Source organism: Scomber scombrus, chromosome 8, assembly GCF_963691925.1.
Source record: "Scomber scombrus chromosome 8, fScoSco1.1, whole genome shotgun sequence".
NCBI lineage: Eukaryota > Metazoa > Chordata > Actinopteri > Scombriformes > Scombridae > Scomber > Scomber scombrus.
Window position 1 is genome coordinate 3,254,003 of NC_084977.1, and position 15,644 is coordinate 3,269,646.

Sequence of the window (15,644 nt, forward strand, 5' to 3'; positions counted from 1 at the left end):
TACCAAGACATAACCATTGTAGCACAGGCTTCTGCAAACACAGTTTTAGCAGCAAACACAGTTTTACTGCTAATGCTATGCTAATGTTTAAATAATTTCCAAAACCTAAAGGGGCCAAGATCGCATGGAGGGGTTATACCTAGACCACTGACAACTTTAAAGCATGTTCATACAGAATTAAAAGAGAATTTTGAAGGGTTGAAATTGGACAGACGAGAGTAGACTCTATTTCTTGATAAACTTACGAGACGAGGGTCAAAAACAGGAGTGGAAAAACCCCATAAAAAACTAAGCTATACTTCCTGGTGATTCCACACTACAGAATGAGACTTTTACTTAATAATAATGGCAAAGTTAAGGTGCATTAATTAATTGTTTTTGGGCACATTTGGGCATTGAAACAAGCCAAAAACACAACATTGACTCATTACCTTTTAAAGTTGATATTACTAATTGGTTAGCTAACAGTTTACACATTGAGCAAACGCTAGAGCAACATTCATATTCATTTGGAGCCATGTTTCTGTCCAGCTGGGGAATGCAAGTCCAATATTCACTGTCCTTTTAACTCTGGTTTGGTCTCCACCTACTCCCTAGAAGAATAGCTACTAAATGCTATGCTATGCTATGTTGACTAGCTAGTTGCTAACTCTGTGCGACTTGTGTTTGGCTACATGCTACCACCTGACTATTGCGTCACAAAAAACACATTTCCTGCATTTTCTACACCACCTGACATGTTGGAGTAAGACAGGAAACAGCCAAACATGGCTGGATGAGGGCAAGAAATAATTATTAGGAGAGTTTCTATCTCATATTCCAAAAACTTTATGTAGCATAAAATGGTAGTAGGTTACATTAAAAACCTACTGTGTTGAATTGTGAGAAAGTTTTAGATTGTTCCTCCTCAGTAACTCACCCTCATTCCTTCCTGTGTGCCCACTGTGTGTGAGGAGGAAGCGAAGAGCCATTGACTGAGATGACTCTGAGCAGCATGCGTGAGAATACATTACAATAGATTTGTGTATGTTCCCCTGATACTCCGAATACCTCTAAGCTGCATGGTGCCGCTCCGTCTTGTCTGTTTGTGCACTGTTAGCATCCTCTTTTCGCACCACAACATCCAGTTATTATTAGTTTTCACTGCATGAAAAAATGCAAGTATGGCGTGAGAGTGTGTGAAAAGTTTCTCGCGGTCAATGCGTATGAGGCAGGCCTGGTCAGGGAGGTGTCAGTTAGTCACACGCACACACACACACACACACATGCACACACACACACACACACACACACACAGCCAGAGAAGGAATCAGGTGTGTGGGTGCAGCATGAGTGTGTTTAGCCTCTAACATCACCAATCACCACCTGGACCACCTATAACTTTAAAATACTTTTTACATTTAAATTCCTTTAATCCTGTAGGAAAAGTCATTTTACATAATGAGGATTTTACTTGTTGTTGTTGTTTGTACTTGTAACTTATTCAATGGACCTTTCAGATGTAATACTTAAAGGATAAGTTCAGATTTTTCTCAAGTATGTGTACTGTACATTTACTAACTCCTGGCTATGAAGAGAGCCCATCTTATCATGACTGTGTGAAAAAATGACACAATTCCTTCTTGGTCTAATTTAATTCAAAATATTAAGATCAAGATATGTTTCACACATCAGCTTTCTACAGTTTAATCTATAATAACTAAATATGACCAATTTCTGTACTAGGCCACATACTTTAGTAACTGTTCTATCACATCAGACTGTATTGAAGTCATTTGCTGAAAAATGTTACATTTGCAAGTGAAAGAACATGTTTTCTGAAAGTTAACATAACTAATGCGGACAAAACTGCAAGAAAATTGTGTCACTGTATGTAATCTGGGTGATTTTAGTCTTTGCCATAGATCTTGCTGTGTTTTTGATTGGGGTAACTCCTGAATGTTGAGCTCAATCTGCCTCTGAATCCCAGCAGTAGCAGCAGCACTGACAGTGTGTGGGAGCCTGCTGCTTAATCCTTTTAAATTTAGAGCAGATGGATGAAGGTGATAACCAAGGTGCGTACAGTGTGTTGTGTGCGCAGACAGGGGGTGAAATTGTGTTGGCACCGTCAGTGTGTTGCCATAGGAACGTGAAGATAAGTCACCTGACAGCATGACAGAGAATCAGCCGTGTGTGCTCGATCAGTTGTCACCAGCTTCCTTGAGCTGCTTTCCAAGATCCACCTGCTCTATAACTGCTTTTTTAGTGCTGCTGCTGCTGCTTTTTCATTCTGAGGCTGCAGCTGTTCAGTCCACAAAATGTAATTATAGGCTCTGTCTCTGAAACATCTAGCAACTCTGCGCACTGCCCCTATCATTTGTTCGTAATTATTACATGAAAGAAAAATGTTTCTTTCATGCAATACTTATCCAACTGATCCAATGACACACAAACATTTAAACATCTACCGTGACTAATCTGCCAACAAAGATGAGGTGTGATAGGACGAAAAACTTCAGAACGGTTACTCAGTGGACCTTGTGAAGAGACTGTTTTGTCAGTTGTTGTCAGCACCTATCCTTTCACATGCAATACTTATTTTAGCTTTGCTTTATTCACGTTCAACACAAGCCAATGTGCCAGCTGTTGCCAGCTAACAATGCACAAACTGTATTTGAATACGTGGAGGGAGTTTGGGTTGTATCAGGATCAGATCTCAGCCAGCTATAATGTGTGTACGATGTGACCACATTCTTGAGCAAATCCACCCAGCAAGTTAAAAGGTCACCTAACTATGCTTCTTCTGCATAGTCTGGAAAAAGTCTTCACTTGAAAAAAATGTTTTTTACCTCATCCACCCTTTACCTAGGACATGCCAAGTCCACCAGCCCCGCTAATTTTCATATTGAAATCTGATCACAGTATGGGTAGAATGGATTGGATATCATTAGCCAGACAATGTATCTGGATATAGATTGCATGTTAATACAGGGGTGATGTGTTTGCGTGACACCTTAAACCTTGGTTCGGGTTCTCCTGTTCAGATATGTTTATCAGAACCACTTGCAGTTCCCCCTTGTCTCTCACCATAACCACAAGTTCAGACTGGTGTGTCATACCACTGATATAATAAAATATTATATGATTCGGTAAACCTGTTTTAAATAATAGATCCATTATCGGGGCCAAAACACTACACAGGTTTTACAATCCTTTTGTGACTCTTGAAAGTTATTGTGGTGACGTTTTCTTTCCTCTGAGTCTCCAAAATTGCAAATTAAACAGAACTACCCAAACTTTGCATTGTTCTACTGCATACCACTGCTGCTGCTTCATGGACGTTTCATGCCTAATGCACACCCTACTTATCTTTATACCTTACACCAACATAGACAATATTCACCTACATGGTCTATACATTTGGTTGGTTGTATACAAAGTGCATTTCATTGTACTGTACCTGTGTTTTTGTATGGATCCCTCTGTCTTGGTAGCCTTGCTGTGGAATTCTTTGAAATGAATAATTGTGCTGTGTTTTTTTCTTACCCCAACGAAAAGTTTTTAATGATCAATATTAGTGTTTATGAAACTGCATGACAGCTGTGTTATAGTTAAAGGTTAAAAAAAGGTTGTGGTTCTGACAAATGGTTAACATATGGATGAGATTAGGCAACTAAACCCTTGGTTGTGCTACACTGTCGTCCACCACCCCAGCCTCCACATCCTCTCTGTTGGCTTTGCTACATCGAGCAAACACTACTTGCTGTATTGGCACTAAACTTTGGCTGGATATAAAGTGTGCATTGGATAATTAAAGCTTTTTTATCACTCCTCTCTGGAAAAACATTCAAACTTAGCACCTACACTGTATCTATTTCTGAAGAAGTCATTCATCATCACAGTGTTCTTAATTTGCCAAGCAGGAGCTCCTTTTGTCAAACAGAGCCCTGTCCTGACCTTTCCAGAGGCCCTTCAGGGTTTCCAGCTTTCCTCATGGGACCATAATTGTGGTTAGCATGAACACGAGTAGCTTCCCAACATAGAAACAAATGACAGCGAACTAGCTTGCAGCTTAATTGTAGTGCACTGTTCAAAACATACAGCAACCTTGACACATTATTTCTTCAATGCTAGCAAACCTTTCTAAACTTCAAGAATCCTGCTTGTCTCATTAGTGTTTACAAGTACCTGACGATGTAACACAACCTGACATCTGCTTATATTAATGTTTCCTGCATTTCCTCTCTGCCTCTTCAATCCTCTGTCAGTTACTAAAAACAGAGTGCTTTTATCGTGCCTTGAAGTGGCAATACATCACGTCTGTCGCCACCACTCCTTTATGCTTTGATGGTCCAACAATACAGAGCATCCTCCGTTCTTAAGTGCCTGGCTCTGGTTGCATAACCCTGCTGTTCCTTATGTTCCTGGATAGCTAGAGAACACTTCCTAGATCGTCTGGACCATCCTTTGTGTACACAGTGTTATGTGTACCTTTTTCCTCATTTGCTTTGTCCGTAAAAGTGAACTTCCATGATTACAATGTACCCCAGGATTCATTTGTACTGCAGCTATTTTAATTTTATTGTTTGACAGGTCATTAATTGTCCAGTTGGAATTTCATGAAGTGGTCAAGACTCCGGCAACAACTTTATTATGAGACTTTATTATGAGACTTATCAGACTTCTTTTTCTCTCCATGCACCTTGGAAGTAGGTTAAGTTGTGCCAGAAATCCCTACCTTGCAGTTTGAAAGTTGTACTGCGGACATTAATCAATACAAGTAACACATGCTCATTAACATTACTGGGAGGAGAACAGATAATGTGCTCTGAACACATACGAGCAGCATCAAAATGTAAAAACATGGTGTAGATAATTTAAGGTTCAATATTACAATTGTCAGCAAGTTGTGTCCCAAGTGTGGTGATATTTTACCTCATGATCTGATGTGGAGGCCTGGCAGCTTGTGCAACTTGACATGACTTGACTTGAAACTGATAAACTGAAGTTAGGGTCAGACTCCAAAGTGCGTACAAGTCATAGTGTTGTCATTACATGTGATAACCATATGGTTTTAAAATAAACATTTTGGTGAAGTTCGGGAAACTTGGTCTGGGCTTAAGCTACTACTTCCTTATAGGTCAAGCAACCTTTGTCGCCATGGTTACAATAATAACCATGTGGTTAAAATCAGGGAACGTTTGTAGTCATGGTTTTTACAAAACAGAGTTGACTCACTGAAACTTGTGGAAATTGAACAGCCGTCTCCCGTTTTGTTGAGCCTTCCTTCCACCCCAACCTCCTCCAAATGTCGACTTTGTCACTATACATTGACGTCATCTGATTTCTATCTTTGTTCTAGTTGTAATTTCCTATGGTCACCAGAGTATGTGGCCACTTTTACATAAAAATAGGATTTTTTGGGCCACTGGCATTTATGACCTATTGTTCCGTTTTTAAGACTTTTGTCTATAGACTTATCATTTTCAGAAATATTTGAAAGCAAATGTATGCAATATCTATATATATATATATATATATATATATATATATATATATCATATATATACGAGACCCCGCACAATTCTTTTCCCACCGTTAAAACCTTTCATTCTATTCCTACTATTCCCACAAAAGACCAGCATCACAGCTTTTAGTGTTAGTTAGAATTTTTTGGAGGGATCAGTGGGGATCAAATATAAATCCTGCTTTAAATATGATTCATTTGGGTATGTGGTTAAAATACCTTATTGTTGTGTAGTTTTTGGGCATGTTTGTGAAATAGATGGATACGGATAGCAGCTTTGTATTTGGACATTATCAAAATGACACTGCTACAAGTGCTAATCCCTGCATCTGTTTGAATCATGTGTTGCCTTGTCAGGTTTCCAAAGCTTTCAGTGACTGGTTTCACATATTCCTGAAAAGGTTTTATAACAAACAAAATAAATACAGTAGCCTATATCTTTACTCAAGGCCTACTTACCTGTTTTTTTCTAGAGCTTCTTACTGAACTATATCCACTGAAGAAGTGGTTGAAAGCTGTGGAAGAAGCCAGTAATTGGACCTTGAGTTCTTTTTGTCAAACTACTGTTTTCACTCAAGTTTTACATCATGTGCCATGACATAATCAAGACCCTTTGAGTATTTATGATGCCTCACAACTTTCTAATAATGATTATTTGCATGGTTTAATAAGGACAATTAGTGCTCAAAAGACAAAGTGGTGCATGTGTTTGTGTGATTTTTTATATCCTTTGTATGTCAGATGACTGGGATACTGAGAACAGAGGTATTGATATTGACTCCTTTAAAGACCAGTCATTGTGCTCTCTCTCTCTCTCTCTCTCTCTCTCTCTCTCTCTCTCTCTCTCTCTCTCTCTCTCTCTCTCTCTCTCTCTCTCTCTCTCTCTCTCTCTCTCTCTGTCTCTGTAAGTCTGTCTTTAACCCCGCCAACCCCCACCAGCACATAACCTAGCTGGGCATGTTTTAGAGTAATAAAGCATAGTTGGTATTAATGCACGTCTTTATTCTCAATGACAGAGAAAGGGCTGTTCACCGTACACTGCACTTAAAGCTTCAGGCTGCATGGGAACCATGATAATCATTAAATCAGTGCAGGGGAGGAGCTAATGCATGGAGACACACTGATACACACTCAATGCTGTGTCTGAGAATGCTTTGTACAGGCCTATATGTCAGTAATGGTCAGTTACAGAAAAGGCTACATGTATGACCCAGTTTACCAAAGAATAGTTTCCAAATGAGATAGGAAACTGCTCTTAAATCAGATGACTTTGAAGCTGAGCAATTGTGAAACTTTGGCCATCTGGTAAAGTCAGGAGGATCGACAATTAAGATGGAACTCTGAAATGGAGTGGAACAGAAAGCTATACATGTGACATGGGTTCTGCTTTCCTTTTCCTTTTGATGAGGTAGAGATGGGACATAAGAATGGTCTAACCATCTGAGCAGGCCTGATAAGAGTTACCTCTGTGTTTTCACTTCATTATTTAGTCTAGGTGTCAGCCAGTTTATGTTTGGGGTTGCTGTGCACATTGAGTAGCTGTGGTTGTAAGAAGTGGTTAATGTTATATTTTTCAGCATGATGTTGATTTAAAAGTTGTGTTTTCTATATATAGTTCTCCTCTGTAGCTTCTGGGTTAGTCTCTGTGGCTTCTGGGTTAACCTTTGTAGCTTCTTAGTTTACCTCTGTAGTTTCTGGGTTAGCCACTGTAGCTTCTAGGTTAGCCTCTGTAACTTCTGGGTTTGTCTCTGTAGCCTCTGTAGCTTCTGGGTTAGCGTCTGTAGCTGCTGGGTTAGCCTCTGTAGCTGCTGGGTTAGCCTCTGTAGCTTCTAGGTTAGCCTCTGTAACTTCTGGGTTAGCCTCTGTAGCTGCTGGGTTAGCCTCTGTAGTTTCTGGGTTAGCCTCTGTAGCTTCTAGGTTAGCCACTAAAGCTTCTAGGTTAGCCTCTAAAGCCGGTGGGGTAGCCTCTGTATCTTTTGTGTGTGTACAGAGTTAAAACAGATACAGACATGCGTTCCAATGCTTCTAAAAACAAAAGGAGTATTTTGTGTCACATGAGTACTAATGTCATATAGGAAATTTGTCATGATTTTCCCATGATCTTTGCATCTGTTGAGTCATCACATTTAACCAGTGATGGTCTTTGGCTTATGGGAAATGCAGTTTGTCAATAAGCTGCAAAACCAAACAAACAAAAAAACATTTATTGAATAATCAATGACATTAGATAGAAAATGACTACCCTTGTCTTAACAACATGATAAACTATAGAGGCAGGTTGTGTTCCAGGCTGCAGTTTTGGGATTTGAGAATCTCCAATTTCACCTAACTCTCTTTAAGTGGACTTAAAACAATGTTTATAGCTGCTGATCCCATCCTGTTTTCTATTGCAGTTTTTCACAGATGATGCGATTTGTCTTCCTCCGGCACAGGAAGTTGACATTTTTAATCCATTAAGGCTTTAATTAGCTTGATTGATTTCCAAGTGAACAAGGAGCTGTCAATGAGTGCATTTCAATCACTGAACAAACTGCAGACGTGGGCAAAGATTCAGAGATCTAAAGCCAGGGTTCACCTCTCTAATGCTTTGGTCTCACCCACAGCTCAAAATGTCAACGTTGAACCCAAAATATCACATAATCCCTTTTGATTTTAATGACCCTATGACTTTTTACAATTTACACTTTTACCTTTATATTACTTCAGCCTCACTTGAGAGTAGGTTCATCTTCTATATGTTCTGTCTTCAGAAGCTTTTATATTGTGATCTCATGGTTCTCTGGATGATTGTATGTTTTACTGTGTATGTCTGATCAGTGTGTGTATCTTTTCTCACAGATGAGATCATGCAGCAGGAGATCAGGCCCCTGCTCGCTGTCGACATCATAGAGCAGCTTCATCGCCAGTTTGCCTTGCTGTCAGGTACGTAACAAGACATCTCGCTTTCTCACAGTCAGTGTAAACACATCAAGCCTAATACTGTGGCACATTTTTAAAACGAGACACAATACGTTGAGTTATACACATTTAAAGGAGATTTTCACAATTTTTATGAATAAAACCATTTTTTGGTTGCTGCCCTTCATTCCTGTGGTTCATTCTCATGAGACTCCGTGATGGGTGATGGGACACAAACTCAATTCTTAATCAACTGAAACTTATACAAGGCTTCATTTTGAATGTTGTTTTAAGACTGATTTGAAAAAATGTGATCTATCCTTTAGGGTGACATTTCCCACAGTAAGGTTGGAGCAGCTGGGTGTTCTCTCATTATACACATTTGTTGATGTTTACTTGAATATTTAAAAACAAATGGTGAAAACAAGATTTAAAAATATAATTTCCATAGAATGCTCTATAGTTCATTGTATTATAACTGAGGGTTTATCTGCAGCCTGTTTCTTTTCTCTCTATCGTTCACTTCTTCTATATTTGGCAGCATGATCTGAACAGTGCGTGTTAAAAGGAGACCTTGTTGACTGTAAAGTGTGGTGAACAGTGTCTTCTTAAAATGGGAAACAAAACCACATGTTAATGAGTGGGGGAATAAAAATCAATGTGGAAATCGTTTTAAACTGATCCACTTTTTCCATGACATCTGGCTTCTGTTTTTTTGTCAAAATGCATTGCATATTCATAAAGTGTGGAAACTCACAAGAGATAGTTATAAAGAAAGAATGACATAGCATTTTTTACATCAGATTGTTATTATTTTAGTAAAGCTACAGTTAAAGTTGTATATGTGTAAAACTAAAATAAAAACAAAGAAATAATAATGCCTAACACAGTGCCTCACTGGTCCCCTCAATAGCATATGATATTTTAAATTAGGACCCATGGCAAACATGATCTCTATAAATAGGTAGAATAAATAGATCCAGCTATTAAAACTGCATAGGCAGTATTGGGTGCTTTTAATCTACCAATATATTGGTATTAAAAAAAAAGAGAAGCCCCAATTAAAACAGAAAACAATAATATGATGTCATTAGGAACAAATTGATAAAGCACCTGTGAGATATGACAAAAAGTATAGCTCTAAGGGTCTATGGGTACGTCAGTCTGTAGAATTAGGTCTAAATGCCTGCCCCCAGTTAGTTGACAAATTACTCCTTTTCACTATAAAAGACAGACCTTTACGTATAAATTGGTGGAGTTGCCCTTTAACCAAACCTTTAATCAGTAGTACATGAAACCAAGTATGTTGACCATATGAGTTTTGGCGACAAGAAATTGCTCTGACTCAGCTGTTTTCTCTAAGTTAACACTTAAATTCACAGGAACTTTTAACAAAAGTTGAACAGTGTGAAGGAGACAGCTGGAGTGAAATGAACATTTCTTCTGCAGCAGTCTGACGAATATCAATCACTGTTTACACAGCAGCACCAATTAGATCATTTTTCCCGCACAGCACTGAGATCAGCTGGTTGTGATAGTCATGGTTTTTGTGTTTTATTATTTGTATGTGTATATAATATGATATCTTAAGTAAGAGTCATATTTCTTCCTACAAAACCGAGAGCAAAGTGAAGCACCATTAGGTCAGCTTCACTATCACACTGCATATATTCAGATGATAAATCAGTTTCCAGACCAACAGAGCCAATCAGCTGGCTTTGTTTTTTAAATTGTTTGATGTGAAGAATACAAATAATGTAAATCACCTGTATCATCAGACTGATGAGTTAAACATCAGAGGAGCTGATGCTGCTACCTGTAAGTTAGTTAACACTCAATGTAGCTTAACACCAAACACTTTTTAATCTGTGTTGTGGATGTTTTGACCTCCTCAAAAATATGGACGTATGTTGCCAGGTATGAAAAATGATTAACAGGTTGTTTGAACTGACAATTGTGTTGAATGAAAAGTTGGGTCAATATTGACTGTTAGAATGATGTAACTGCCATTTAGATAATTACACACCAGTCTCTACTGTATTTACAACAAACAACACTACCTTTGTATTGTACTGTACAGCATTAACACCCCCTCCTCCTCTAGTCCGTGTTGATGTTATAACAGACCCACCTGATCTTATTCTGTTCAGTGAGATGTAAAAAACTCTCTCTGTATGCTGCAAATTCTGTATCTCAATCATATCGGCTATGAGATAGTTTAGGGGGGTGAGGGGAGTAAAAATATAAGTACAAAACCATGAATTTACTTACAAATTAAGCAAAAAGAAATGTACTAACAACTCAACCAACAACCAGGAACAGAAAACAAGCTTCACTTAAAATAAGTTGATCTTATTAATAACTGAAATGTCAGTCAAATGAAGGACTATCACTTAAAGTGAGGTAATAAACAACACGCACAATACAGTTTAAAGTACACACACACACACACACACACACATACACACTGGCTACAGCTCCCCTCTGGTCTTTCATATAGGGTGCTGGTGACTAAATGGGCCCAGCCGTGGTGATCACCTGCAGAGGGAGGAGGGCAGTACCTGGTGGGGCAGAGAGAGAGAGGAGAGCAGAGCCTTAAACTCCACCACACACACACACACACACACACACACACACACACACACACACACACACACACACACACACACACACACACACACACACACACACACACACACACACACACACACACACACAATGTCACGTAATGATGTTATTCCAAACAAAGCTTAACTTCACTTTATTCCATAAATGGCAACAAATCCTTGTTCAGCTCTATTGGTATTTAATGTTTTTACCATCATCCTCTTCTTCATGGCGCCACTTCTCCACTTCTCCTCTGTCACTTCTCCTTCACAACTGCTGGAACTGAAACTTTCCCTTTAAATCCCGCTGATACACACTGAATCCACTGCAGCTCAGTCCCAACACTTTCTGAGCTGGTGTTATGTGTCATATCATCAGAACGAGTCACAGAGGGAAGGACTTTATGTGCAACGCAGCTGTTCGCTTCTCATATTCTTCACAGGGGAAATCAGACAGAAATGACTAGCGTGCTCTGACTGACGCATGCACGTACACACACACACACACACACACACACACACACACACGGAAAGCCCTTCAGCTGACTGTTTGAGTAGTGTTGTGATTGTAGGAGTGGAATAGATGAGGGAAACCAAGTGGAGTGACATGTGGGGATGACTGGTTCGGTTCCAGATAACACTGCGTTTAGTTAGAAATGTATCAGGCCTGGCCTTCCTGTGTATGTGTGTGTGCTCAGGGTTCTTGATGGTAATACTGAATCTATTTAGTATTACGACATTTGGATTCAAGGAGAATTTTGGACTTACATTCTAATGATTACAAACCAAATAATGACATGTTGAAGGTATCAAATGTCCAATAGTTTTTCAGGGATTTAGTTATGATCATCAAAGTCATCAAAGTATTGTATCTATCTATCTATCTATCTATCTATCTATCTATCTATCTATCTATCTATCTATCTATCTATCTATCTATCTATCTATCTATCTATAAAAAGTACTACAACAACATTAAGGGTCACATAGGGCATATAGCACTTAGTGACAACAGCACAAACGTATTTAGACTTAAGGTGAAATACCTGATTTCCAGTTTTGATTTAGCTTCCTACAGCTGTTGAAATATAACTAACTCAACACAATAATAATCCAAGAATGAAAGAAATAATACATTCCAATAATGAATGGACATCATGACATCACCGCCCTTATGAAGTGTCCGAAAGTAGTCTGAAAAAGGATGAAATAAACACGACATCAACACTGATCACAGTTGTGTTATTTTAACACTGGGAAGTTTTTCTCATTGAGCTCCAGCTGATGGAAACTGGCATCCTTTCACTTTTAAAAGCTCAGACTTTTATATTGCTTGCCGCCACACCAGTCTTCACACTGGGTGCCCTCTGACTTTTCCAGATGTGTTGTGTGGTGGCGGCAGGCTCGGCAGCCCCTGTGGTTCTCCAGGGGATGCTTCTCATTCCTTCTCTCAGCTCTCTCACAACAGCCAAAATAACAACTCTTTCCTTAGAAAAACAAAAAAAGTCCCTCTCTCAGCATTACTTGGCTCGGGAGTTACATAAGTTTAACTGTGGGGTGAACACGAGCCCAGTTTATGTAACCCCTCATGATCAGTTTTGTCACATTCCCCTTCTCTCACAGTTACAGTTACTCAAGCTAAAACTCAACAATGTTAGAATGATTAAATATACAGCATGTATACAACAGGGGAAATCAGAGGCTGTTTTCTCTTTAGCTAAAGCACACAAACACTGTGATCCATGCTCTCATATGATACGTATATTGTATATGATGACCTTGCTGGGACAGGTATAGGTCAGTATGATGCACTGTATGCAGCACTTTACTATTGAGCCTCTACAAGGTCAATAATTACATATGTGACACACACATTCCAGCCATCCTGCAGGGTGGCAGATATAGATGTACCATCCTCAGCAGGTTAATTGCACAGTGTGTAGTTGATGGTGAGGGTGAGTGTGTGGGCGATAGAGCAGAGAAAATGAAATGTGTGTGTGTGTTGGGGGGGTGGGGGGGGGGGGGGGGTGATTACTTGTATATTACATGTCAAACTAAGCTCAATGTCGCCATCTTGTGGTCATTCTGTGTAAGTGAGGAGCTACACATGGGAACATTCTTTAACTGTGGCAGTGCTAATGTCAAGCCCTTTTCAGGATTTTCTATAAGTAGGTTCTGTGACTGTATTATCTTAAAATGCCTGTTTTTTTTCCTTTCACTGGTAATGAACGGCTTCCTGACAAGATGGGTGATACAATCTATAGAATATTTGATAAAACATGTAGTCTTGAGTGTGAATATAACTGTAAATATCACTAAACTTCAATTGAGAGCTGGAATAAACATACAGTATCACAATATACTGTATATGCTGACCTTAAACATATGGCGCTTTTCCACTACACCGTTCCAGCACAACTCGCCTCGACTCGCCTCGGTTCTTTTTGCGTTTCCACTAGGGAAAGTACCTGGTACCTGATACTTTTTAGTACCTGCTCTGGTGAGGTTCCAAGCGAGCCAAGTCGGTCCTAAAATGTGACGTCAACACACTACTGGCCGCTGATTGGTAGTTGTCGCTGGAAGCGTCATGAGCCGTCCCACACAAGAATCAAACCCGCCATTTTTAAATACCGGCAGCAGCGTTACAACCAGAGTTAAAGCCATACGGCTCAATTTTCTTGCTTTGTGTGTGACAAAAAGCCACTAACAGCAGCAAGTACACCACTGCCTCAATGTCCTCCATGGTTTTATGTGTTTTGTGTCGCGTATAAAACGAAGTCACGGCAGTTTCGCGGAGCCGTGCTATGACGACCCCGCCCACGTTGAGTAGGTACTATTTTGTAATGGAAAAGGTCTGTTCTGGAACCGTGCCGAGTCGAGGCGAGTCGTGCTGGAATTGTGTAGTGGAAAAGCGCCAATACTTAAAGAGGAAATTCATCTTAAGAAAGATGAAGAGGATAAAAAAAAACTGAAATTCAAAGTTCCGTGTCTGTGTTTTTGTGTTGCAGGCGGGCGAGGGATAGACGGCGCCCCCATCATCACTTTCCCAGAGTACTCAGGCTTCAGTGAAGTGCCAGAGGACGACTTCCTCAATGTAGTTACATACCTGACCAGCATACCCAGGTACTCACACAAACTGTCATTACATCATCACACACTGCTGTTCTTCTACTCCTACATTCATGATTATCATTGTGCAAGACCTCTATTTGACCTCTCTCTCTCACACACACACACACACACACACACACACACAGTCCAGCGTTACAAAATCATATTATTATGACATGATATCATTTGCTGTGATGGCTGAACATGCAAGGCGGGTCAGGATGTGATGATTTCTATTACATTTACACTGATGGGCGTATTTCCAGTCTTGCCATTAAACAGTTTAACAGAGGGAATTATGACCATATACAAATCAAGATTTATTGTACTGCAGTGGCATGGCTGGAAGAACAAGTCAAAGGGTCCTCAGGGTAAAAACAAGCTGCTGCCCCCCTTTTTATCCCACTCCAAGCAAAGTGTACACTTTTCTATTATGGATCTGGAAATGGTGTTTTATTGTTGGTTTCAGAGTGTAATGTTCTAGTTGAATACTGTGTTTTTCTTTAGTTGTCAACATAGCCTGTTATTATAGTACAAGCTAAACTCTTAGCATGGATCATAATGTTAACTAACGTTCCAGTCATTTACAGTGAGCCAGCAGGACAATATAAATAATAATAAATAATTTTTAAACAGACTCATTCGTGTTAATTGTGGAGCTAAATGCAGTTCCTGAACATCCTAGAACATTAACACATAGAGGAGAACCTATAGTGGTTACAATGTGAGAGATAATGATCTTAGGGAGCAGTCAGCCTCCATCTGCTCACACACACACACACACACACACGCACGCACGCACGCGTACGCACACACACATGCACGTACAAAGCAGCAGTCATGTGATATATCCCCTCTTCCTCCTCATGTCTCCAGCTTGGATGCTGCCAGTATCGGCTTCATCATCATCATCGACCGACGGAAGGACAAATGGAGCGCAGTGAAGGCTTCTCTATCCAGGATTGCAGTAAGTTCTCTCAGACATCTGAACACCATGTCAATAGATCATCATTGCAAACCCACACAATTTAAACACAAGCGCAACCAGATCACACCTATGGAGGTAAGTGCAGAATAATAGTAGAGAACCCTGCAGCCTGTAGCTATAGATACAATAGTTAAGCATCATCATGTGTATGTTAATGGCAGGTTTGAGTAGTCTCCAGAATAAACAGATTGTGTTTTTCACCTATTTTTAAATGAGACCCTTGTAATAATATTTAACAGTCTACACTGCATTAACAGCAGTAAAAAGTGCAGTATGTAGAATTTAGTGGCATCTTGCAGAACAGATTTGGTATAAGTAGAATATAATATTCATAAGTACTATGTTTTAATTAGTGTATAATCACCTGAAAATAAGAACTGTTGTGTTTTTGTTACCTTAGATTACCTTAGAATGAGCCTTTATATATGCATAGAGAGCGAGCCCACCATGTTGCCCTGCCATGTTTCTACAGTAGCTTACAATGGACAAACCAAATCTTGGCTCTGGAGAAGGCCTTTTGCATTTTTCGCGAGTT

The 15,644-nt window shown here is 39.6% G+C and overlaps 1 protein-coding gene across 3 annotated transcripts in view; it reads left to right on the forward strand.

The window, feature by feature from the left end:
• Positions 1–15,644, forward strand: part of mcf2l2 (MCF.2 cell line derived transforming sequence-like 2) — a 148,643-nt gene that overhangs the window by 17,286 nt on the left and 115,713 nt on the right. For all 3 annotated transcript variants that reach the window (XM_062423509.1, XM_062423508.1, XM_062423507.1), the window contains exons 2-4: positions 8,345–8,428; positions 14,019–14,133; positions 14,998–15,088. In XM_062423509.1, the coding sequence (XP_062279493.1) occupies positions 8,345–8,428; positions 14,019–14,133; positions 14,998–15,088 (290 nt within the window). The remainder of the gene's footprint in view (positions 1–8,344; positions 8,429–14,018; positions 14,134–14,997; positions 15,089–15,644) is intronic.